This window comes from Polistes dominula, unplaced genomic scaffold (genome assembly GCF_049000335.1).
Source record: "Polistes dominula isolate Pdom_NZ unplaced genomic scaffold, Pdom_raw_medaka contig_23, whole genome shotgun sequence".
Taxonomy (NCBI): domain Eukaryota; kingdom Metazoa; phylum Arthropoda; class Insecta; order Hymenoptera; family Vespidae; genus Polistes; species Polistes dominula.
Window position 1 is genome coordinate 1,532,501 of NW_028300963.1, and position 27,315 is coordinate 1,559,815.

Consider the following 27,315-nt stretch of genomic DNA (forward strand, 5'->3'; position numbering starts at 1 on the left):
ACGTTGCATCGATGAAATAGCACGTTCTGCATATTGCATGTGCACTAATCCAAATAATCCAACAATTAATAATAAATTTCATTGGACGAAGGCAAAATCTCGTTGTCAATTCGCTTCGGTAACTTTCATCTTATTGTTTAGAAAAGAACAATAAATCTAATTAGAAACGATGGGAATTCGTTCTTAATAATAATAACAATCAAAGAGAAAGGATTTTCATCTTAACACGTTGCTAATACATTCAAATACACAAACATATATATATATATATATACACATACACACACATAGTATTATACGTATTTAAAAAATCGATATTAAACATTAGAAATAGAGAAAGAGAAAGAGAGATAGAGAAAGAGAAAGAGATAGACGAAGATCGAACAAATCGTGGCGCCAATGTGCAAGAAATAGAATAGAATATGTAGAGACATGACGTTTATCTCTCTTGTTCTCTTTCTCTGTTTGTAATTTTTGGAATTTTTCTCTTTCTTTCTCTCTTCACATTCTCAGTAAACGACGAGAAATGGAGAGAGGGAGAAAGTGGAAAGAGAGGGAGGACGAAGAAAAGGAAGACGAATAAAAAGGCCCCGAGTGTTGTAAGGGTTGGAAAGAGATAGATGGATAGTGCATGTTGCGAGAAAGTGATAGGGAGAATGAGAGTGAGTAAACGAGAGAGAGAGAGAGAGGAAAGCCCGAATTAACTCTCCGGGCTCCTGGCATGGCGCATGGTGCACCTGCGACTGACTGCATCTTCTGTTGCACTGGAGCAAAGGCTACGTTGCCTTCGGAGGATCCGTGAAGGAGCATCGCGTTTATTTCGTATTTAATATATATATATATATATATATACATATATACATATATATATTTACGGGTTTTGTTAAAACTAAGAGATAAACATACAATTGTATTTATTTTATATATATTTTTTTTTCTTGTTTAAAAACAAACGTCCGTTTCTTCCAATTAACAAGAACTTTCTTCGCTCTGGAAGAGAGAGAGAGAGAGAGAGTTACGTTTTATTTTTTATCTTCTTCTTCTTTTTCTTCTTCTTGTTGTTGTTGTTGTTGTTGTTCTTCTTCTTCTTCTGAAAGATCCATTCGAGGATCAATCAACGATTTAAAGGAACGGTAAGGAAGAAGAAGAATCTGAAAAGTGTGACAAGTTTCAAGACAATTGGTGTAATACAATGAAAGAAGATTTCAAAATAAAAAAAAAAAACAAAAAGAAAGGATAATAATTAACATGTGATATAATAATATGGATAGATAAAATGGAAGAGATATTTATTTATTAAGAATTGTTTAAGTGTTATGGTATAATATTAATCGATTAGTTTGATGGTGTTTCGTAGTGTCGTAAAAATAATCAAAGAAGGATTTCATTTGTATCGAGTTAAATACGTCAAACGCATGGTTTTAAGGATACTATCGCGACAAAGTAAAAAAAATTACATACATTGGATTGGCAAGAAAGTAATTTACATTTTCTAGTGTGAAATAAATTGAAATAAAAATCTATTGTTTTTATACAAAAAAATGAACTTTAACACTTTGCACTCGAGGACTCTGCTACGTAGACAATAAAATACAAATAAAAATTGAAACAAATTTAATTCAGTTAACAACATATCACACAACTATGATTTTTCTTTTAATTATACATATGTCATTGATTTATAATACGTGAATATGATTTTTTTTCTTTTTTTCTATTAAAATTGCTTTGTACATTGTTGATAATATGTCAAATGAAAAATATAACTTTGAGTGCAAAGGCTTCAATTAAACAACTACAAAATTCTAACAACACATTAACAAAGGAATAATCAAACAACCATAACGCAATCTATTGATGCAAGCCGAAATTACTTTCTTGCCAATCCAATAATATAAGAAACTTGGGGGGTGAGAGGTAGGGATGAAAAAGGGAAGCTCAATAAACGATACAGTGAAAATACGGTTGACTGATAAAAAAAATAGAAAAAAGTAAATTAGACAAAAAGGAAAGAAATTGATCAAACAAATTGAAAGAACATGAAGAAAACTTTTGGGGAGGGGGATGAAAAAGGGAATTTGATAAACGAAAGGAAAGAATTAATCAAAAGAGGAGAGAGAAGAAGATCACGATGAAAATGGGCTTCTGGATCCTTTTACTGATCCGTATAGTGTGTTAGCATTCCGTACAGTGACTCATGGTCGCACTCGGCGTGCTGTTCTCTCTTTATGTTTTATTCGCTTGGTAAGATCGATGGCGGATTTGGACTGGCATGGATATTTTCGTACTTACTTTCCTCCTCCTCCTCCTCCTCCTCCCCCTCCTTCTTTTACTGTGTCTAGAAAGCTCTGGAAATTTCTTCTAACGTTCTGGACAATATGTCCTGTTTACTTGTCCCATCTTCTCCCAAATATATTTGAGAGAAGGATTTTGACTCACACCCTCTTCCTTCTTCATTCTTCTTTCATCAATTAATTTTTATTTCCTTTTCTCCCCCTTTTTCTTTTTTTCTTTTATTTCCTTCTTCTTTTAGTGTCCAACCCCCCTTCTCGTTCTTTCTTTCCTTCATTCGTTCATTCTTTCTTTCTTTCTTTCTTTCTTTCGTGTTTTTTCTTTTTTTTTTCTTTTTTTTTTTATTCTCGTTGTTTTTCTTTAGGAATAAAATTTCTTCTCCTCCATCTCTTTCTCTCGCAACGATGTTTCGAGCTTGTCGTGCCTATGCTCGACGAGGAAAACTATTTCCGTGCACGCTCGTCGACGGCATAGATATATTCTCGTAGCTCTTGGAACTTTCCACGTAAAATTCATATAAGCCTAGGCCCCTGGTAGCCCGATTTATCCCGAAAACGTTCAATCTTATAAATCGAATTATTAGATTCTTATTGGTCAATATGATTTTCTATTTTGATGCACAAATTTTCTATCAATTCAAATTTGCCGCCGTCAAATACGTTTGACTTCTATCAAACATCCCTTTTTTTTTTAAATGAAGTTTAATTTGTCGTAGTGTACATTTAATATTTGATGTTGTGTGTATATTGAAATAAAATTGAATACATAGATCGATGAACTCTTCTTCTATTCTTAAGTATTCAAATATTTTCAACCATTACGAATATTTCCTATTCTATCTGACGTCAGATTTATTTGAACATTCGAAGCAAAGTTTTACGCTGAATACCAAATCCCATTCCTCAGTTTTTTCTTTTTTATTTTTTTTTTTATTTACTCAACTATGTCACTTAGCAGTGACTGTCCGAATAACGTCAACATCATTCTACTTGAAAATGATTATTATAATAATTAATTTAGATTAAAAAAAATGTTATTTTGTCAAGATTTCAAATGTGTAAGTAAGTAAGTAAGTAAGTAAGTAAATAAGGAATACTTTGCATGATAGAATTTCTCAATGTTCATAGAGGTGTCTTGAAACGCGGAAGGACGTTATGGTAAAGTTTAAAACGTCATGACAAACACGTAACACGTAATCGACACTCCCACTACGTAAAGAAAGAAACGAATAACGGGCCCGAATGATTTTCGAACGGAAGCGCCATTATTGTTTCTACTCGCGCGTCTTTATCATTAAAACGTTCATACACTGTCGAATAATATTACAAATGAAACATTTTAAATTGAACAAATAAAAAAGAAGAAAAAAAAAAGAACTTTGACTTTTCGTTGGTATTTTAAAGTATAGTGACAAAGTTTCATTTGAAAACATTTTGTTGAAAACTTTTGCGAGTTCGCATTTTTTTGTCTACGGGGGTGCGCAGTGGGGGTTGACGATGAGGAAGAAAAAAAAATAATACAAGAAAAATGTGAGACGGTCGTAGAGAAATGAAAAAAAAAAAAAACAAGAAAAAAAAAGAAATAGGAAATATTTCTAAAGAAAGCTCTCTGTAAAGTCAGTCAGTCTCGGTTCTTACTAGTCGGAAATAGCGCCGGTCGACGAAAATGTAAAATCTTAAAATGTTCACGGATCAGGAAGATGACGATTGTTCTTACAGGAAAAGCCACGCTCCGGATCTCAGAGTACAATTGGATGTTTTCGACGATCAACGAGAAAGCGACGAAGTATTATCGAACAACGGACCACCGGAAATTGATTTGTCCTCGCACGTTGATGTATTTTATGCTATTCTTGGACAGGTTGGTCAAATTAATAATACTTTTTATTATTATTATTATTATTATTAATTTTACACGATCAATTATTCGATGAAATAATAAAGTAAAGAAACAAATATAAAATTGTGAACGTTCTTCAGATCGCAGACACCCCACAGGAAATACCATTCTTAAGTATTCTCCAGCATCTGTTGCGACTGGATCCAAAAGATGCTGCGAGTGATTTAGCGTGGGACACAGCTGAAACCCTTGTCCATCGTGCAACATTATTGGAAAGTCGAGAGGACGTCACGAAATTACTAAGATCACCTAGTCTTCAAGTAAGTACGAATACGATAATTCTTTTCTTTTCTTTTTTTAATCTTAATTTATCGATTAGTATTTGCGTCGCGTTTATGTCATTTCAAAACTTTCGCCAATTGCCCAATAGAATCGTACGAAGTGGGCCAAAAATTTCACGATTTCTCGTGTAACAACCATCAATATATCGTTTCGTAAATTCCTTGGGTGATTTGCAATATTTTTCGAATTAAAGAACGTTTGAATATAAAATCGACTTTACAAATGAAAAAAAAGAAAAAAAAAAAAACATTTATCGCGGTTTTGATTTCGAATAAAAATATGATTTATTAATTACAACATGGTTTAAATATAGCATTATCTTTTCCAGACTAATAATCTATGCTGTCATTGTCGAGGAAACGATCAGACGTGCGGTACGTCTCGAAAAGCGTCACTTCCGGTGAGCAATACAACCGCACCGTTGACATCAGCAACGAATACGTCGGTAACAACAACAACAACAACAACACCGCCTAATCCACCCCCTAGTACTGCTTTCATATTGCCACCACCACCTCCCCCACCGCTCTTTATTACACCGAGCAACTCGAATGCACCAATGGAACCACCATTGCCACCACCGTTACATGTGCCGCAAGTTACTCGTGCGCCTACTCCCGAAGTACCCAACAATCATGCGAGATTACTTCCTCAACAGGAGACACCTACTCCGAAAACTAAAATGAAAACTATCAATTGGAACAAAATTCCTAATCACAAGGTATTGCAATTTTATAATCTCTGTGTTGTCTCAAGTCATACTTTGAAAAGTAGACATTATAATTATTATTGATCGACAGGTGATCGGCAAACGAAACATATGGTCGTTGGTTGCAAATGAACATCAAAATCTTCCCAACGCGGATTTAGATTGGGCCGAGATGGAAGGGTTGTTTTGTCAGCAAGTACCACCTATGATGCCACCGGTAACTTGTTCATCGACGTTTGGAACAGGCATGGATTCTGAAAAACGTCGACGAGAACCAACCGAGGTAAATCAATTTTTATATGATCAATTAATTCATATATCTCTAATCTTTTTGACTTTTATTTAGATCGCTCTGCTAGATGGAAAAAGAAGTTTGAACGTTAATATATTTCTTAAACAATTTCGAAGGTACGCGACTGAGATGATTTAATTAACATTTGTTTTCAGATTTATGATAAATACTTTCATTACTTTTAATTTCTTTTTGTCGTTTAATTTTTAGTTCGAACGAGGATATAATTCAATTGATAAAAGATGGCGGACACGACGACATCGGTGCGGAAAAGTTACGAGGTTTATTGAAGATTCTACCCGAGGTGGATGAATTGGAAATGTTGAAAAATTTCGATGGCGACAAATCTAAACTTGGAAATGCCGAGAAATTTTTTCTTCAACTAATTCAAGTACCTAAGTAAGATATTTCAATATTTATAGATCTTGTTGACGTTTCGTTTAACAATATTAATAAAATTATTATTTTTATTTTCATTAGTTACAAGCTAAGAATCGAGTGTATGCTATTGAAGGAAGAATTTGCAGCAAATATGAGTTACCTGGAACCGAGTATAAATTCGATGATTTTAGCTGGTGAAGATTTAATGACTAACAAACCACTTCACGAGGTCCTTTACATGGTTCTGGTTGCTGGAAACTTTTTAAATTCAGTACGTATCTTTAATAAAGATACACATTTTGTATTCATTTATATTATTCGTATCTCAATTTCATTGAAAATGTTGTATTTTTCAGGGTGGTTATGCGGGAAATGCAGCTGGCGTTAAATTATCTTCCTTGCAAAAGTTAACCGAAATTCGTGCTAACAAACCGGGAATGAATTTAATACATTACGTCGCTTTGGTAAAATAATCATGAATTATTTTTCTTAAAACTATTTTTTATACAATTATATTTATAATGTATTTCTTCTATTTTTCCCTTTGTTTTCATCTTGTCAAATCAGCAAGCCGAAAGGAAACGAAAGGATTTGTTGAATTTTGCCAAAGATATGAGTGCTTTGGAAGGAGCTACTAAGTAAATAAATATTGTTAAACAATAAAAAAATAAAAATTTATTACAAGTTTTATATAAATAATTTCATTGGCAAATGATTTACAGAACAACGATTGAACAATTGAACAACGAATTCAACTCGTTGGACACAAAAATTAAGAAGATCAAAAATCAAATTCAATTGCCATCAACTGAAAGTGATATTCAAGAACAAATGGCACAATTTTTACAAGTAATCATAATTTTTGAATGTATCATAAAATCAAAAATTCGATTGTATCATAGCGCGTGATTTGTATTTTCAGATGGCCGAACAAGAAATGGCACAATTGAAACGTGACATAGAAGAATTGGAAAACGTTCGACGAACGTTAGCTGAATTTTTCTGCGAGGACACGAATACTTTTAAAATAGAAGAATGTTTTAGGGTATTCCATCAGTTTTGTCAAAAATTTAATCAGGCTGTCGCGGAAAATGAAAGGCGAAGGATTCAAGAGGAACAAATATTGGCAAGGCGAAAACAACGGGAAGAACAATTAATGGCTAGAAAGAGATTACGTAAGTTATTTATTTATAACAACAATTTTTATTATTACTTACCTTTATAAAATATCTTCAATATTATTATTATTATTATTATTATTATTATTATAGTATACCGGAAAATTTTGTCCATTTTTCAAATAAAATAATAAATTATTCCTAATTTGAACAATTAATTAATTAATTGAATTACTTATGAACTCTTGCCAACATGGTCGCAATTATCCCTAGTGACGAAAAATTGAACTAATGTTTGTTTGAACGGACAGAATTTTCAGGTAGACCTAATATTAATAAATAGTAATAATACTATATAAATATAACATAAGTAATATTAATAAGTATAGAAAGGTTAATAGAAAAAATGAAAGTAATTTGTTCTGTGCAAAGTTCAAAACTTTTCAACCCATCCATATAAATAATATCAAAATGTTTAATTACAAAAAAAGTAATATTATAAAATTCCTTACCTCGTTAATTTCAATCCAATGTATATTAATACAATTTTGTACAAACGTATTCCACAGTAAGTAACCAAGCAGAAACACCTGGTTCCGAATCCGAATGTAATCTAATGGATTATGGCCTTCTTGACCTCCATACTGGTTTACCTCAAAGAAGTTACAGTCGTAGCGAAGCAAAGGTATAATAATTATGATCTAAATAATGAATACAAAATGATGATAATAATTTTGACAAAATTTCATATCAATTTAAGATCAAAAGGTTACAAAACGGTGTTGTTACCTCGGACGACGATGTTTCCATTACTGGTTCACCAAACATAAGACGAAGATTAGGCTCGTGTTCTGGTGGTCCTGAACAACAGTCTACCAAAGAAGATACTTATTCTCCAGGTTTGTTTTTAATATTATCTATATTTTGTATTGTTCTTTTTGATTGTTTGTATCAAATTTTTGTATATGAAATTTGAATAATATTTAGACATAACACCAAACGGTACCCTTCGTCGAAGAAGGAGTCGAATACCGTGTGAAGATGATGATGGTAATTTAATGGATTTTCTCCGAACTTCCGGTCAAGAGAATACTCGTGAAAGAAAATCCTGGGGTAGTTTAGGTACGTTCAACATTAAATGTTTCATTAATTTTATTAACGCGATACAAATTTACGTTCATTTGAATTTTCAAAATAGATCGATCATGGGCTAGAAGAGCACGCGGCCAAACGCGAAGAGGTGATCTTTTGAATGCCGATTTTTCGGCTGATCGTGAAAGACCAAGTTCACCATCACCTTTAGCCGAAAGCAAACCATTTTTGCAAGAAGAGGAAGCAAAGCCAGGGTATACAAAAATGAACAATAACTCAATTCAAAAATCTTCATTTCTTTTCCTTACTCTTGTATTTGTAAATTAATTGTATTGGTGCGGGGGTTGAAAAAAAAAAAAAACAACAGGAAAGCATGGAGACAAAAAATCGAGGCTTGGCTGTCAGAAAACGAGAAGGAAGATCGTGCGGGAGAAGAACTTCAAAGAAAGGCCAGACAATTGCGTCAAGCAAACCGAAGGTCCTTCGAAGACTCAGGTTAATAATTTCAATGAAATTTGTTAAAAAGAGTCTCTCTGTCTCTCTCTCTCTTCCATTGAAAAATATTATAAGATTGATTAATTTATATTTTGTGTATTATAAATATAGAAAGTGAAGGCAAGAACTCCATCAGGAATACCCTGGCTGAAGACGATTCTATGCACGAAGGTTATTCCGAAGTTTACGACTGGCGGCCATCCGTAGAAAAAACGGATGTTATGCGCACTATGGAAGCAATCGAAGGTACACTTCATCATACATATTCCTATTTGGAATACAAGTTGCAACGAGATATTCCAGTATTTCCACTTCTTTTAGAAGCCCAACCGAACCCATCGCAGAAAGACAAATCACCTTGGCGAAAGTCAAGTTTGAACGTACCAAATAGCATGGAAGAGACTGATCCACGTTATTCTCGCAGGCTAAGATCCAAATTAAGTATTGAGAATATTCTTGCTCCTAGTCCGTTGCAAGTAAGTATTCATTTTATAGAAATAATATCTCTTACACGAGTAAGTGCCATTTTATTTCACAATTCTTTTTTTTTTTTTTTAAATATTATTGAAATATTTACATGCTTGTTAATACTATCGAACATATCACGTGATCCATTGAAACTAAATAAACTAGTTAATAAGATCGGTGATAAACTTAATCATTTTTCTTATCATAATAATCTAGGCAATCAGAGAAGAGGACAGAAAGAAGAACAAGATCAGCGATGCGATTAATGCGAACACTCCGGACGAATTAACTATTTATCTTCGGCAACCTTATACGGGCTCGCAAACTTCAAATACCAGAAGATTCTCGAAAATTGTTAAGAAAAGTAATAACGAGGATGAGAGCAGCAACATCAGTGACAAGATTGAAATTGATTCGGATAATATTGAGACACCACCGGCAACCAGACGACTTATCAGTCCACCTAAGGAGGTTAAACCGGTCGAGAAAGAACCTTGTAAACGAGAAAGATGCAGTAGTTCTCTTCAAAATCGAGAATCTAAGACTGTTCCGTTGAAACCTGTTAGCGTAAATGCTGATCTTGGTACCGGTACGTTAACTTGTTACGATTATCTTTTATTTGACATTGATTTATCTATTCTTTGCATCATTAACTAACCCTGATTTCGTATCCCTTATCTTACCTTAATTTTCTTTTAATATACCTTCATTTTATCCCGAACTGGATTTCCATCCAGTTTATTAATATTATTTTTTCCTTTTTATTTAGATTTTAATTTACTTCCCAATGAGAATATTTTACGACTGGAACGACATTTTTTTTTTTTTTTACCCTTAAACTCGTTCAATACATATATATTTGTTCTTTTTCTTTTTGTTCAGGAAATTTCGATAGATACTCAGCGACAAGGAGAACAAGAAGATATAAAAAGATGTCTGATCCTACGGAGAAAGAGACAAAGAAAGAAGAACCGATAATAGGTCAACAGCAAATCTTTGAAGAGAAAGCAACCGAACGGCCGAGTACTTTGTCACTGGTCGAAGATGGACAAGAGGAAGATGCGATGCTTCGAGTTTGGCAGGACAAATTGAAACGTTCGGAAGTAACTACGACGGAGAAGATCGATGCTGCATTGGCTGAAATTGCACGATCTGGCGAAGATCTTCAACATTTGTCACGTTCGAGTGTTCAAAGAAATTCCAGGCTACCTGTGAGTCAACCACCTCCTGTGGTCGCTGTTACCAATACAGTTTTGAGTCCAGTGATGCAAGAATCCAGGCCGAGGGAACCAATAACGATCTTAACCGAAAGGGCAGTCAGTAGTCGTGAACGTCACAGAAGTATGATTGATCCAAGTCAAGTTAAGGAAGCTATCAGAGTGACTAGCAGCCCACCAAGTCAAATCAATCAAAGTCCGATGAGGAATTTAACCTGCGAGCAGTCGGATCGTAAGATCGTAGAAGATAACGTGATCTCGATCGATCAAACAGATCTGAATGAAGTCTCTTCTAACGTGGATACTGTTTTAAAGAATGAATCCAATGAAGAAATCGAAACGATTAACAACGATCCACCTAAACAGAATTCCATGTTCAGAAATAGGTTCATTCCTGATATAAACGTAACCAACGCATCATCCTTATCTTTAGGCTCGACGGTTAAAGGTAGAGATCAGGAATTGAACGACGAAGGTTTTGAGGAAACCCAAAGCCTAGTCTCGGAATCTTTAAGTCAAGAAACATCATCCGGGAATTATGAAACCGACGCTCACGATTCTACGCGATATTCTCCAGCCGAGTTACGTTATGGTGGGACTATAGTTAGCCAATGTCGACCTAACGACGAGGAAGAAGAAGAAGATGTACGACATATAATCAAGGAACCGGCGGTTAAAACTGTCTTCGCTAAGACTACAGTTTCTACAGTTAGAGCCACGAACAATGATAAAAGTTTTCTACCCAAACGTACAACTAATAATATTAAACGTGAAACTAATAGGAAAGTTGAGTCATTAAAAAGGAATCCTACGGTAATGGCATCGAATGTTAGAAACGAAGTTGAACGTTCTGGTTCTCGTAGTAGTCTACGTAGCTCGAGAAGTTCATTGAACAGTGCTACCTCGGTTAACACCGTACGAAATTTAGCACCCTCTCATGCGCATCTTCGTAGTTACACGTCCGCCATTCGTGCTTTGACCAATGACCTCAGGAAAAGTAGTCCTTCTAATACACCTTTACCACCAACTGTGGTAAAAAAGGATAACGATAAGAGACGCGTAAATCCACGTATTGCAGTGACGAGGATTCCTGCAAGTAGAAGCAGTAGCAGTGGTAGTAGCGTTGGTCCTGTTTTAAAAAACGTTAGAAAGACAAACAATGTAAGTGCAATCCTATTAATTAAATCTAAAATAATATCAAATATTATAATGAATGTATTTCAATGAACAGGCAATAGTAGAAACGATCTCGAAGGTGAATAAACCTCGAACGATCGCTTCTCGTAGCAGTAGCAGTGGTAGCAGCATAGGACAACAATCAACGGTGTCTTGTCAACCTTCTGGTGAAAAAGTAGCACCTGCCAAGAGTCGATTGATCCAACCTCGTGCTGGCTCGAAAAATCATAGTTTCATGAGGCCAACAGCTTCCAGTGCTAGTAAAGGTTCTATCCCGAATCTTCCAAAAAGTATCAAAGGCTTGATCAAATGAATTATTTCTTAATACGTGGTAACAATATCTCTTCTTATTAACGTTCGAAGTTGGTTGTTTCTTTTTTTTTTTCTTTTTTTTTTTTTCTAAAGAACCATACGAATATTCGCGCAAACGTAAGTACGAACCACGTCGTGTGGTTCGATTAAAATAAAAAAAAATAAAAAAAAAAACATAAAATAAAAGGACAAAAAAAGAGAGAGAGAGAGAGAGAGGTACCATTTCTTATTTTACAATTAGCGTACAACTAATGTTATTATCGTATAACAAAAAGGAAATTCTAATAAACGATAAAGACGTATTGTATACGAGAAAATAATCAAATATATTTACAGTTAGTAACTCGTTGTAAAATCATTTTTTTTAGATCAAGGAAAGTGGTAAGGAACCTTTAGGGTATTTCTATCGAAAGCTCCGTAAACAGTTAGCACGCTTTATTACGCTACTGGTTTACGCGATAAGGAGCTTTCCTTTCAGTCACCCAGATAATCTAGAAATTGTTCTAATATAAATTGTAACATATGTTTCGAGACTAACGTACTTTCTGTGCGATACAATATCATTTGTATTGTTAACATAAATAAACGATTTGTAAAAAATGCTCTCGTTACTATTAGATTAAACATGACGAATACATTATCAAAAAGAGAGAGAGAGAGAGAGAGAGAGAGAATGAGAGAATGAAAGAATGAGAGATCGTCGATAACAATATTATACTACTATTACATCCTTCAATATATCAAAATATAAAAGTTTACATGTTGGTCTATCGTAGAAGTGATTATGTTGAACGGTTAAAATAAATATCAATTTTTGTTGGTTCTTTCTTTTGTAAAAGTAAAAATATGATTGACACGCGTTATAGATTATTTATATATATATATATACATATATATATAAATGTGTGGGATTCGTGAAGAAAATTGGACCATTGAACGTATCAATCAAATCCTTCTTTCGATTTCCGAATAACTGTTTCAACCTTTGAACTGTTCATATGAATCCTTCGATTAATTTTCTCACGAATATTTATTTTATTTGGAATAGAGGTACTCGTGATCCCACATATATTATATATACATATATATACATATATATATATATATATATGTATATATTGCACTTGACACTCAACATGCTTACTCATACGATAATCGAGTGACATTATATCTACACATTACACATTAATATTATATGTATATGTATTTATATTATATACACACACACACAATGATAGATTCTCTCACACTTACAAGGTGATACATCGTACAAGTAGTAAAATGAAAAATCGTTTAGCGACAACAAAAATGAGATACCTTTGAGACGAGATCTCCTTGGGGGTAATGAGATCACTTGGATGCTACGAAAGTCCTTGAAAATGATTTCTTCGACCCTTAACGATAACGACAGGCAACTTCCTTTCCCGACGTTTTATTTTTTACTTGTTATTCTTTTTTTCATATTTCCCGTTTCCATTATCTCTCTCTGTTTAATTGCAGGACACCACACTTCGGCTTATTATACCGACGTATAATCTTCTCACATTTATCTCTATGAAATCTCGCTTTAACTATCGTACTGACGTACATACGTTAGACTTAATTATAAGGATCGTTTTACTTGAAATTATACAAAAATATGTAATTTATATATATAAATTATAGGAAGATAATCGATAAAGTAAAAGAAAAATCTTTAATTCAACAAGTTGAATAATTTAAAAACCGTTCTAGGAATTCGAATGATTTGATTGCATGCGAGAAGATATGCGTCAATGTTTGAAACAAACAAAAAGAAAAAATAAAAATACAAATAATAGACAAAGTTAAACGATCCTAATTAGTCTTAGAAGATAATAGATAATTTATTATTAGAACGCTCTTAGAATATTAACCTTTGCACTCGAGATGCATTATTACATGAGTTATAGTTGTTGTTCTCTCGTACGTACATACGTTCGTTCGTTCGTTCGTTTGTTCGTTCGTTCGTTCGTTGATTTAATTAAAAAAAATAAAAAATAAAAGAAATATTACGAAAACACATTGATAGAGAATTGTTAAATCAATTAATATATGATTCGTCGAGTGCAACGAGTTAAAAATATTGCCAATTAAGCACACACATAAAAAAAAAAAAAAAAAAAGATATAAGTTTTTTTTTCTTCTTCTTCTTCTTCTTTATAGATCATTCAATGCAAATGATAATAAACGTCGTCGAATGCTTAAACATTATTTTGTCGGGCTTATTTTAAATATAAAACATACATATATATATAAACGCGATTTGGGGCAAGGCGTTCGTTTTCGTTTGGTCTTCTTATTGTTCGATTTCATTTTTGTTTTTGTTTTTGTTTTTGTTTTTGTTTTTGTTTTTTCATACCACTTCCACGCGATCTCGAAAACCGAGCGAGACCGGACTTTTCGGTGCGAGGATAAACTCGAACTGTAGATCGAGTTTATCGTTTACTATGATTTCGAATTCTCGAACGATCTGCGAAAATTTGAAAAAAGAAACACAAAAGAAAAAGATTACTCACACAATTCTGATTTATTATTTTTGTAATTTTAATAATCCGTTTACACGCGATGGTATTTGTTTCTTTTTTTTTTTTTTGTTCTTTTTATGGTTTTCAGCTTATTTGGGAAATTAAAAAAAAAAGAAAAAATTTCTACTTATATATATATAATTGTCGACTATCTTGAAAGAAAATGATCTTTCGACGCGATTGGAAATTTGTTCAAGGTTTGATTTTTATCGACATTCCATGATCATTAATAATTTTCTTTCGAAATTGTTTAACGCTTGTTTAACGAAGGACACAAGAAGTACGATGATAAAAAAAAAAAAATAAAAAAGAAAAAGGAAAATTAATGCAAATTTTGTCCTAGTTGTTAATCGATTTTTCTTTGTTGAAAAACAAACAAAGAAAAGAAATATCAACACGGAATTTTGTTCGTAAAAAAGAAAAAAAAATATTGTAGAAATGTTCAAAAAAAAAAAAAAATGCATTATAATATATTAAATGATATTACGGGAGATGCGAGGAGAAGGTGAATTATAAAATAAGCAGGTAAAAAATGTACGTACGGAATCACGTATTACTGTATAATTACGAACCTTAGCTAGGATAAGTTGTAGAGCAAGTTCCACAAAGCGTTTGCCTGGGCAGATTCTTCGACCAGAACCGAAAGGAGCTACCAGTAATGGCGAATGTGGTACCGTAGGATTCAGCCATCTTTCAGGCTCGCATTTGGACGCATTCTTAAAGTTATTCTCGTCTAATCCAGCTACCCATGTATGCAAGAGAACTACCGTCTGGGATGAAGAAGATAGAAGAAAAGTGAAGACTTTAAGTACAGTTCCGATTAGTTAAGTTTTTAACCGTATTTGAAATCTCTGTAATCAAACTATCGTTGACTTTAACAATTGGAGAATTGAGACAAAGTATTTACTTACCCCAGTATCGAGATGATAACCATCTAATTCGATAGGTTCGTCTAAGATTCTTGCGATGCATGGTGCAGTAGGAACGAGCCTAAACGATTAAATTGATATTTTGCAAATTATTTTTCTTTATTATTTAATACAGTGATTCTTAACCTTTTCGAAGTTACGGAACATTTTTGATTGGAAGGAAAATTTGCTAAACACCAAAATCATTAAGACGATTAAGATCATAGAACTAATAATAAAATGTACGTTAAACATTTAACTTTTATTAATATTGGAAGTTATATATATATATATATAGGTTATACATTACACATAACAATAATATAATACAACATATATATTTAACATTTAATTATAGATATTATAAAGATAATAGGATAATTATAAAAATATAAAATATTAATTTACAAATATTGTATTAATAAAAACTGTTGTAACTTTTAATTCTTTTCTAAAATTGTATTTCGTCAATTTTCGTGTGATATCTGAGCTACTTTTTTAAGCTATTTATTATCTGAGATATTTACTAATTAGGTATAATATACATTGGAACTTTCATTAAATTTTGCGAAACACTTGTAACAAGTCCATGAAACATCGGTTAAGAACCACTGATTTAATTAGATAACATTTCTTTAAAGTTATTTACCTGAACGCTTCGGTTATACATGCACGCAAATAACGTGCTTTTCGAAGATCATCAACGGTCAGATCGCAACCTGGTGGTGCCAATAACATGGCTTCCTCGTAAAGGGTCTGTTGTACTTTTGGATTACTTCCTATCATGTGGAAGAGAAAGACTAAGGTATTACCCAACTGTGAACAAATGAATTAACAAAATGTCATCATAACATATAACATTTGAAATTATATTGTTAACTTAATGATATATATTTTATTTTTCAAATTATAAAAAAAAGTACGAGGATTATTAAATGTTTCCCATAAAATCATAATAAAATATTTTCTTTCCTCTCGCTTATGCGATCTCTTCGATGTTATATATATTTGTTTTTTTTTTTTTTTCATGAAAGCTCGATTATATTTAAATTTCTTCGAGAGATCGTATTATATTTATTGAGAGAAATCGAACGATCTTTGACGATTCATAAAAATCGTCTAAATTAACATATACATTTTGATATAATCGAAATTCCATAAGTATATACATACGAAAAGTTATAAACTAGAATATTATGACGGCCTCACTGTGTGTATACCAGCCGCAATAAAGTCCACTATGGCTGCTTTTTTATCCCTTATGTCTAACGATTTTTGTCGTAAAATCGATTGATAAACGGCCTCCACGGATTCGTCACGTGCATCGTTTCTTTTTTCGATTATCGTTGCTTCCATTAATTCGGAAATTATACTGAAAAAAAAATAAACAAACAAAACGAAATCTTTTTAAGACGAATACAATTGATTTAGGTAATATACAAAATGGACGTTTTTGAAAAAAATGAGTTTAAAAATTTGATAAAATCATATCGTGATTTCTTGTATCATCGGTTATAGAACATCTCTTATATATATATATAGTATTATAATATGTTTATAAATTATATAATATTTATATTATAATATATTATAAAATATAAATTAATTAAATATTATAATATAATATATTATAATATTATATATAACTATTACTATTATATTATTATATTATAAATATTTTATATTTTATATATAATATATAATATTTTTATATATAATATTATTATATTAAAATTAATATTATATTTATATTATTATTATTTTTATAATATTTATATTATAAATTATTATATTATTATTATTATTATTATATATTATAATATTACATATATTGTATTGTAATATAATATAATATATGATATATATATATATATATATATATATATATATATATGAAAATTAAAATTCAATTATTTTATTTGATTTTATTTGATCATTTTAATATAATATATATTTTCTATTCATTTATTCAAATTATTTCAATAAAAAAAAAAAAAAAATATATGAAAAAAAAATGCAAAAATGATAAATATTCGATACTAACTTGTAAATAGCATCCTCGCTCTCAATCAGCTGTTTGTATGCGGATGTGGGTAGCACCTTCCAAAGCGGCAACCCATAAAAGGCATCTCGGGAGGCCGTGAAATGAATTCTAACTGCTTCCGCTAATCTTGTAGTAAGCGTGTCGCTCGAATCCGGCTTTAAGAAGCCAAGATGCCGACCCAGAATCAACGTGCAAGTACCTTTCGGAAAATAAGAGTTAAGATATTAATAATTCTTCCATTTCCATTTACTTCGATAATATATATTATAAGGATTTTTGTTCAATTAAAGATAATATCATCAAAATCACGTTCACCTATTCAATTTTAAAAACTTCAAAAACAAATCAGTAATTTGATTGAAAAAAAAAAAAAAAGAAAAAAACATTTTTATAAACGATGACCATGAAAATAAAAAATAAAACAAATAAAAGTAAATAAAAAGGAAACGTGCAAATGTTCGATATTTCATACGAGAAAGGAAATATTGTGTTTTATTTTAAAGATCAGATAAATATACGTAGATTCGATTACATCCATTGAAAAATATATAATAATATTATTATTATTATTATTATTATTATATATATATTTATTATATATTATATAATATATTATAATAATATAATAATTCAACAAATTAAATATATAATATTAAATATTAATATTAAATAATAAATTTAATAATATATAGTATAATTATATATATTATTATTATTTATAGTAATTAGTATAGTATAATTATTTTATTAATATTAATATTTAATATTAAATAATAAATTTTTTTTTAATAATATTCTATATTATTAAATATATAATATTAAATATATATATATATATATATATATATATATATATATATATATATATTAAATAATAAATTTTATATTATTATTATTTATAATAATTAGTATAGTATAATTATTATATTAATATTAATATTTAATATTAAATAATAAATTTTTTTTAATAATATTCCATATTATTAAATATATAATATTAAAATATATATATATATATATATATATATATATATATATATATTAAATAATAAATTTTATATTATTATTATTTATAATAATTAGTATAGTATAATTATTATATTAATATTAATATTTAATATTAAATAATAAATTTTTTTAATAATATTCTATATTATTAAATATATAATATATAAATATTATAATATATATATATATATATATATATGGTTGTCTTTTTCAACATGACACACAAGTTCGAAAAGTTGTTTGTTATTCAAACAAAATGACTAACTTATTTCATATTCATTAACCTAATAATTATGCAAATTGAGGGCTCAATTTAATAAATATAATTTTTTGTTATATAAAAAAAAAGAAAAAAAAAAAAAATTAGATCAGAAAAATATCTGTCCATTTCATTCGTAAATTTAATCTGACAGCCCAATGCAAAATGTAGTCTCTGTCGATTAATTAAATATACGAATTATGAAATATTCGATTTTAATTACTTGAATTTATTATATTAAATGAGAGATATTGATCATTTCATCAAAAAAATAATTACAAACGTGTGAAACATCCACGTAGAAGAAGTTTTTTTTTTTCATATCGCAAGAAAAAAAAAGAAACGATTAAATAAAGTGAAGAAAAAGAAGAAAAAGAAGAAAAAGAAGAAAAAGAAGAAAAAGAAGAAGAAGAAGAAGAAGAATGAGAGGAAGAAGAAAAAACGGAAAAAAGAAAAAAAAACAAGAGATGATGATAAACTCACTCTCGAGTCCCATTTTATATGCGAGTTCTTCGAATCCCACAACGCCAAACATGGTTCTACGTTTTCGTATGAGCTCGATGAAACCGTCGCAGACGATATTTAGAGCAGGAAAGAAGCCGAGAACCGTGCTAGCACCAGTGAGTTCCGGAGTTAGAGCAGAACGAAGCTTTTGCCAAGTCTCGCCTTGTCTGTGTGTGTTTGTGTGCAGGGTTGCAGTGTTTTTTTTTTTTTTTTTATTTGATGATGATGGTGGTGGTGGTGGTAGAAAAACGGAAAAAGAAACAAAATAAACAAACAAATAGGAAAAAAAGAAATACAATAAAAAAAACGGGATAGAAATTAATCGTGACACATTGTATTGGATCTTAACGATATGAACAATTTGATTGGTCACGTCGATCATGTCTCATATTTGAATTTTTTTTTTTTTTTTACTCAAAGACATTAACATAAATATATATATATATATATGAACTACAAATTTGTAAGAAGAATGTAAATGTGTTAATGACACATTGATTGTTTCAATTTAAATCGATTTTGCAACACAACGTTACCAATCAAAATGTTAATTAACTTTTAAATGCATGCTTACGAAGAAGTAATAAATGTCATATATTTAGTTAGTGATTTATGAATGCAACAATGTTACTTTTCTATTTCATTTTTTTTTTTTTTTTTTTTTTTTTACATAATTTATAACAATTTTATAGTAATAAACATAAACGCGAGCAAACAACGCGATCGATAAAAAAAATATATATATAACTACTTGTAAAACCCGTATATTCCCGTTTTCTTTTTTCTTTTTATTAATAATAAAAAAAAAAAAAAGAAAAAAAAAGGAGTCATGCATCAAGGAATTAAATACAGCGTAAAAATCGATTATACTTACTCATTTACGAGACCAAGATTAGTATATCGATCACGTCGCGAGTGTCGATAGTGCGATATGACTTCTTGAGGAGGACGAAGAGGATATCTTGATCCTTTCCTAAGTATCAGCTCAATGTCATGGCGAGAAAATACCGATATAACTGGCCAGTTCCATAATGCCTCCTCCTTGCACAAGCCTCCGTAGCGTCGATTCAGATCTACTCTTAAATCATGGATTATAGGGCTGGTCGATATCGAGGAACAACGATCTTTTCTCATTCATTCAAAAGGTTCGATAATATTACTTTATTTGTACGTAATTGATATTTTGTTAGTTCGAATTTTTATATATATTAAATAATAATATTAATATTTATATTTAATCCATTTCGAACGCGTGTTCACTCTCAGTCACCACACAAGAAACTGTGTGCTAATCTTATATATAAAGATATATATATATTTATTATATATTAAAATAATTATTAATATTATATATTTTTATATTTTTTTTTATATAAATAATATTAATAATATAATAATAATAATAATATAACAATATTATTATTATTATTATAATATTATGATTATAATTAAATTATAAATAATTTAATACTAATATTATTTATTTATTATATTATTATTTATAATATTATTTAATTTATTAACTTTAATATTATATATTAAAATTTATATATTATATATATATATATAATATAATTTTTTTATTTTTTTTTTTTGCTTAAAACTGCAATAATTATTCGTTCAAATTTATTTAACAACGTTACGTAAAATTTGATATTTCTACAAAATATTTTGTGTAAACCTTTTCCCTTAGAAAAAAAAAAAAAATTCAAATTTAAATTCTAAGGGACCAAAGGCCAAAGTCTTTACCTTTGTAAGCCTCGTGAATCTTGTTCATTCGATAGTATCCCATCCAGGAGTATATCCATCTTGTGCCAAGAATAGGTAAAGAGAATGGACCTGGCACATCTCGTGCTGTTTTAAATGGCTTCCTATCCTTTTCTTCCGATATGCCTGAGAACGAACAAAAGCTATTGTCATTAAACCACATTTTGTACCTTTAAAACCTTTAAAACGATAAAATATAGTAACAATATCCCATAATCATTCTTAAATATTAACATTACACAATAATACATTATTACAATTTTATAAAATAATATTAGAAAAATGAAGAATACATTATCATTTTGTGATAGGGTTTTTTTTTTATTTTTTTTTTTTTTTTACGTCAAAACCACCGGAAATATAAAAACGTCCGTCCAATGGTTAATCCTCTAAAAAGGTTCACGCTATTTCGTGAACCCCTTTTCAATTTATGGTAGAGGATCTATTATAATTTTTTGTTTTTGTTTTTTTTCAATTTTTTTTTTGTCTACTCAACCCACCGGAAATATAAAAACGTCTAATAATTCTCTAGTCGAGAAATAAAATAATAATAAGACGATCGTGTTGATCCCACCATGACTTGAAGAAGATTACGAAAAAAAAAAAAAAAAAAAACAAAGGGGGTCCATTATCATATAAATATTTGTTAGTCAAGCAACCGGAAATGGTATAAAAATCTAATAAGTAAAATTCCATGAAGAAAATCAACATAATATCACGTGATCCAGGAATTGTAAATTTATGCAAAGCTTAAGATCCATTATCATTTTTTTTTTGTTTTTTCAATTTCGTTGATCAGAGAAGTATTATCGACTGGTTTTATAATTTAACTTCGCCATCGTTAAGCTAAACACATATCTATGTATATGTGTGCGTGTTAAATCGTAGATTATAAGTTATCATCGTATATAAGTTTAAACTCTATCATCATCCACAATTTTATCTACTAATGTTAAGTATATAAATAATTGGAGGAGGATGATAGTCGAATGAAAGAAGAAAACAAAAAAAAGAAATAAAATCGTATAAGATATATATATATACATGTATTATAACGTGACGTACGTGTTGGTAGACGTAGAAGAGGAAAAAAAAATAATTACGAAGAAAGGAAAGAAGAAAGGAAGATAGAAAGAGATAACACGTGCCAACGAATTGAGTAAATGAGGAAATAATAATACATACACATATACTAGTATAAGATCACACGAAAACATAAGCGTAATATTCATTTCGTCACATATATATATATAAAATATTAAATGATAAGCTTCAGATAAAAATCTAGTTATCGGTCGACCTTGATACGATCGTCTAATCGTTTCATTGACCTTTTGCGTTAAATGTATAATTATGATATATATATATATATATTTATATAGTAAGTATGTAATGCATGTAACGTACTACACACATACTACACACACACACACACACACATCTCATCTAGTTTCTCATTTACGTCACTTCGATAATATGTGTAACACGAACTTACTACGCGTTGAAACTTTCAAATTCTTCCTATGTCATGATATTATCTTTTTCATTTTTTTTTCTTTTTTTTTTTCTTTTATTCATTTTATCTTAAAATTTTTTTTCCTAATTTTTCCATACTTTTCTTTCATTATATATAATATATATATCTTTATTTTCTTTCTATGACAAATTTATAACTACTCGATTGAAAGGGTAAAGATATTTATCAGATCCGTTATAGATATCATATGTTAGAATATTGCAAATACGAGATAGATCCTTGAGAAAGAAAATATCTATTTTAAAAGTAAAAGAATGTATATCTGGTTATATGTTATTCGTGATTGAAACATGTACGATCGATCAAAACGAACAAAATAGTAAGAATTAAGAATAGTTTACTTTAATGATAATTAATTGCAAAGTAAATTGATTAAATGTAACCATAATTATAAAAGTGATTTAAGTCAAAATGAAAACAAAACAAAACAAAAACAAATTGAATTTATCAATTATTACGCTCACCACATTATATTAAACTAAATAAATTCAATGTAATTTGAAAATGATATTGTCAAAAATGAATCGTTAGATAATGTTTGTTATTTCAATATTATATAGAAATTACATATAGTGTTCAAATATAAATCTGTAAATATCTCATATCTTATAATTTAGATCACTTTTATAATTATGAGCACAAATATGAAACAATTTTGATGAATCTTAATTAATATCAGGTTGCTGTGATCGACGTGTATTTATTGTCATTTAATTTACTGACGACGTATACTCGTCGATCAGCAGAATTCATGTTTTTAATTAAATTGAAATATATGATATTGATAATAATAAAAATAAATAAACTTACCATTAGATTTATGAGTAGTTCCGGTCCAGAACCACCAAGGTGGTCGATAACTAGTAGCCAGAAGTAAAATAGTGAGAAGTGTTGCTGCTATTACTTCAAACCAAGCACCGGAGAGTAACATCTCGAGACTCTCTAATGTCACACCTGTGAACGAATGGTTCAAAGGAAAGGAGAAGAAAAAAAAAGAAGATATAATAATGAAATTGAAGAAAAAAATAATAATGTAAGAGTAAAGAGCAAAAAAAAAAATAACAACCGAGCGGAAGAAGAATAAGATAAGGGAGTGAGAAAAAAAAAATGATAAGAGTATAAAAAGTATGGATGATAATTTCAAAGAAGTAGAAGAAAATATAAACATGTAAGAATATAAATTATTACAATTTATGTGTACCCTTTATAAACTTTCATACATTATTTATCTTCATTTTGATAACTCCTGTCTTTTTTTAATCTACTGTCACCTTTTTTACAAATGATATATTACACCGTATAATTATCTACGAATAGAGATACAGATTAATGGAAAATAAAGTTAATGGATTAAAAATTAAGTAAGAAAGTACTAATGAATTTTAAACTATTAAAAGTACTTTCACATTTATAATTAATTCAATTCTCTTTCTCTCTTCTTCTTCTTCTTCTTCTATTTCTTTCGAAAATAATTCATCAATAATTCATAACTCATACAAATGATTATAATAATAATAATTATAATTACATTTTATATATTAATTATATTATTAATTAAATGCATTTTTATTAATTATAATATAATTAATTATATTATTAATAATATTAATATATTATTATATATGAATTATATTATAATTAAATGCACATTTTATATTTATAATTGTATAAAATAAAATAAATATTAAAAAAAAAAACAATACTGAAGCAAAGTAAAATCCTTGTGTAGACTTTCTCAGTTTAATAATTAATATATTTCAAAATCTTGCACTTTTTCTTAACTATAATTGGAAAGTCTCTTGTAAACGAGATACACGTTTTAAACGTATCCCACGTATTGATAGAAAGAGAGTATAATATATATATATATATATAGAAAATATTATTATGAAATGAGATAAAGAAAAGAAAACAGATTCATGTGCAGCCTTTCTCCGCATTAGTATTGTTTTTTTCTGTCTTTTTCTCTTTCTCCTCCCTCTCCCCCTTTCTCTCTCTCTCTAAATAGTTGGAGAGACGAATCAAATGGAATGCAGTGCATACACACATACATATATATATATACACGAATGTATAAGGGTAATACACGCGATAAAGAAAAAGAGAGGCGGGATAAAGGGCGAAAAAGTGCACGCTGCATATCATGTGTGTGTGTGTATTGTGCATATGTATAATGGTGTATGTGATTGTCTATGTATCCTCCTCCTTTTCCTCCTCCTCCTCCTCCTGCTAGTCTCCGTTTGTCACATTGTACGTCGTGTCTGTCTCTCCTCTTGTTCTTGCAACCGAACGATTACGAGTGTGTGTCCCACTGTTATTTGCGAAGAGAGATTCTTTTATTTACGATGCGCCGATAACGGCGTGTCATCGCGTTGACTCCCGTTCACCACCACCACCACCACCACCACCAATGTGACGACCAGCCAGACAAGGAGTAAAGAAACAAGAGGATTCAATTGGTTTTCTTTCTCTTGCAAATTTTTCGATCGATTTACTACTAATTGTCATATACGTTTTTTATTATCCATTTCTCGTCTCTTCGTAATCGTCATCGCGACGAGCGAACCAATCATAACGACGATCGACCTATCCCTCCCAATCTTATTTCTTTTTTTAATCAACTTATCATTTCGTTATTATAGATTTTTATCGCGAGCATATTTTATATATCATATCGAAAGAACAATGAAAGTAACATTTTATCTTCCCTAGTAGCACAAAATATTGACAAAATATTGACAAAATATTGAATACATGTGTATTTAATATTACAAAGTCATTAAATCTCTTTTTATAATTATAAATAATAATATTAATAATAATATTAATTAGAATGTAATTATTAATTATATTAATATTGAAAAATATTGAATACGTGTGTATTTAATATTAAAAAGACATTGCATCTCTTTTTATAATTATAGATAATAATATTAATAATATTATTAATTAGAATATAATTATTAATGATATTAATATTGAAAAATATTGAATACATGTGTATTTAATATTAACAAGACATTGCATCTCTTTTTATAATTATAGATAATAATATTAATAATAATATTAATTAGAATATAATTATTAATTATATTAATATTGAAAAATATTGAATACGTGTGTATTTAATATTAAAACGACATTAAATCTCTTGTTAATATTAAATACACATGTATTCAATATTTTTCAATATTTTGTGCTACTAGAGTTTCCTGTTTGCTTGCTTGCTTGCTTGCACGGTTGCACGATTGCATGGTTGCATGCTTGTTTGCTTTCTTCAACTCGTAGATATATTTTCAATGTAATAACGTTAACAACAGATGCTACTTATATGTTATCAAAATATTTATTAAAACAATGAGAGAGAAGAAATCAATAAAGAAACTTATATATATGTATGTGTATCTTTATGTGTTTGTTTGAATATTACATATGTTCGATTTCTTCCTGGTTCTTCTCCTTCTGGAGAAGATCGAGAAACATAAGCAAGTTATAATAATGCATATTATCGCATTATGCTTGACCTATTTGTCGATCACACGACGACTATTTATGTCCTATAATATATTATATTTCGATAAGGACTTTATGCACAAATGACTGAACTTGCGGAGATCATCGAAAGGGAACATAATAAACGTCGTACGATTTTTTCCTCCCACCCATTCTCTCTCTCTCTCTCTCTCTCTCTCTCTCTCTCTCTCTCTCTTTCACTGTAATTATAAGAATTTTGTCTTCCTTTTTTTAACATCAAACAAAACGAACGAATTCTTCGATAACATCATATATGATAAGGATCAAAATTCGGAAGTTATTATTATTATTATTATTATTATTGATCGACAAGATTATCTATCATCAACAAGCTACCGTTTATGATAATCGAATCTAACAACAACACTTTCGCGTTATCATTCGACTTTGCACGCGACGATCAAACAGATTATTCGAGTTTTTTCTTTTTATATTTTCTTGTCTCTAACACATCGAAAATAACATAAGAATTCAATCGTCGATAAGTTGTCACGCTAACTTTCTAAATTGCTTACTTTTCCATTAAAGTTGCTGGTAACAAAAAAATATGGTGATAGGTGTACAAGAGTACATGTGCATTTACCTGTACATTAGAAAGTATTTAGAATATTTAAGAGAGAGAAAGAGAGAGAGAGAGAGAGAGAGAGAGAAAACAAATTAGAAATAAAAATATCCTAGTAGTTCTATTAATTTACATATTATGATCTTTTTCAAATCGTCTCAAGAAAACACGTATTAATTAATTAATTGACATATGTAAGCAAGCAAGTGTACAAACAAATGAAAGAAAAATAAAAGATTAATTTAATACGAATTGGATTTAAATGTCGATCGATTTCTAAATAACGTTAGATCGTTTTTAATCAACGAAAACAAAACTCTCCAATAATGTAAATGAATTTATTCGAACGAAAGATCGCGTTATCTTGTAACCAGGTAAACTCTAATTTTTGATAGGAGGGATTCCTTAATTTTTTTATTTTTTTTTTCCTTTTAACGCAACATTATTTATTCAAAACGGTACTTTGGATCTACAAGAAAACGATCGTATAAGAGGAATAAAAAAAAGAAAAAAGTATCGTTCGATTCGAACCCAAGCCCGTTCGTTCGTCGAGACAAATTCAATCTCGTTTATTAGCCATATAAATAGCGTCGGCATTCGATATCTTCGAAAATTTACGAGCGAAAACAGCGAGGCTGCTAAGTTCCCTTCTGTATTATTATATAGAGAGACACATACACAGAGTGTCGAACGAGCAGCAAAGAACGATTACGAAATTCCCCTCACGGCTAGCCGGTAGGATCTCTCTCGACGGCCTTGCCAATTTGCTGAGTATATCTAGGGATTATAATATTTGATGGCCGATATACATATGTGTCGAGTAATCGGCTCAATATCTCGCAATTAGGACGGTGAAAAGCAATGCGAGTGAGAGATGATGATACACCACGTCAAGCTTTCGGGCCCGAGCAAT

The 27,315-nt window shown here is 29.9% G+C and overlaps 2 protein-coding genes across 10 annotated transcripts in view; one reads left to right on the forward strand and one right to left on the reverse strand.

Annotated features, from left to right (window-relative positions):
- Positions 1-11,820, forward strand: part of form3 (FH2 domain-containing protein formin 3) — a 24,105-nt gene extending 12,285 nt beyond the window's left edge. Inside the window, exons 6-26 of the mRNA XM_015318778.2 lie at positions 4,011-4,152; positions 4,272-4,451; positions 4,802-5,194; positions 5,274-5,465; positions 5,529-5,590; positions 5,685-5,873; positions 5,955-6,126; positions 6,212-6,319; positions 6,423-6,493; positions 6,578-6,704; positions 6,778-7,030; positions 7,543-7,658; positions 7,734-7,872; positions 7,961-8,095; positions 8,172-8,319; positions 8,433-8,560; positions 8,672-8,806; positions 8,882-9,036; positions 9,245-9,617; positions 9,911-11,406; positions 11,477-11,820. Of these exons, the coding sequence (XP_015174264.1) occupies positions 4,011-4,152; positions 4,272-4,451; positions 4,802-5,194; positions 5,274-5,465; positions 5,529-5,590; positions 5,685-5,873; positions 5,955-6,126; positions 6,212-6,319; positions 6,423-6,493; positions 6,578-6,704; positions 6,778-7,030; positions 7,543-7,658; positions 7,734-7,872; positions 7,961-8,095; positions 8,172-8,319; positions 8,433-8,560; positions 8,672-8,806; positions 8,882-9,036; positions 9,245-9,617; positions 9,911-11,406; positions 11,477-11,734 (4,972 nt within the window). The 3' untranslated portion in view covers positions 11,735-11,820. The remainder of the gene's footprint in view (positions 1-4,010; positions 4,153-4,271; positions 4,452-4,801; positions 5,195-5,273; positions 5,466-5,528; positions 5,591-5,684; positions 5,874-5,954; positions 6,127-6,211; positions 6,320-6,422; positions 6,494-6,577; positions 6,705-6,777; positions 7,031-7,542; positions 7,659-7,733; positions 7,873-7,960; positions 8,096-8,171; positions 8,320-8,432; positions 8,561-8,671; positions 8,807-8,881; positions 9,037-9,244; positions 9,618-9,910; positions 11,407-11,476) is intronic.
- The window catches only part of shd (cytochrome P450 family 24 subfamily A member shade), a 23,783-nt gene continuing 8,256 nt past the window's right edge, over positions 11,789-27,315 (reverse strand). For 5 of the 9 annotated variants that reach the window (XM_089172601.1, XM_015318784.2, XM_015318785.2 and 2 more), the window contains exons 2-11: positions 23,117-23,260; positions 20,752-20,895; positions 19,877-20,075; positions 18,982-19,169; positions 17,232-17,430; positions 16,397-16,559; positions 15,837-16,003; positions 15,191-15,269; positions 14,852-15,049; positions 11,789-14,224 (exon numbers count right to left, since the gene is read on the reverse strand). In XM_089172601.1, the coding sequence (XP_089028727.1) occupies positions 14,108-14,224; positions 14,852-15,049; positions 15,191-15,269; positions 15,837-16,003; positions 16,397-16,559; positions 17,232-17,430; positions 18,982-19,169; positions 19,877-20,075; positions 20,752-20,895; positions 23,117-23,237 (1,575 nt within the window). In that variant the 5' untranslated portion in view covers positions 23,238-23,260 and the 3' untranslated portion in view covers positions 11,789-14,107. Of the gene's footprint in view, positions 14,225-14,851; positions 15,142-15,190; positions 15,270-15,836; positions 16,004-16,396; positions 16,560-17,231; positions 17,431-18,981; positions 19,170-19,876; positions 20,081-20,751; positions 20,896-23,116; positions 23,786-27,315 lie in introns of those variants that run through there. The other 4 variants (XM_015318780.2, XM_015318789.2, XM_015318788.2 and 1 more) reach the window with 4 other exon arrangements.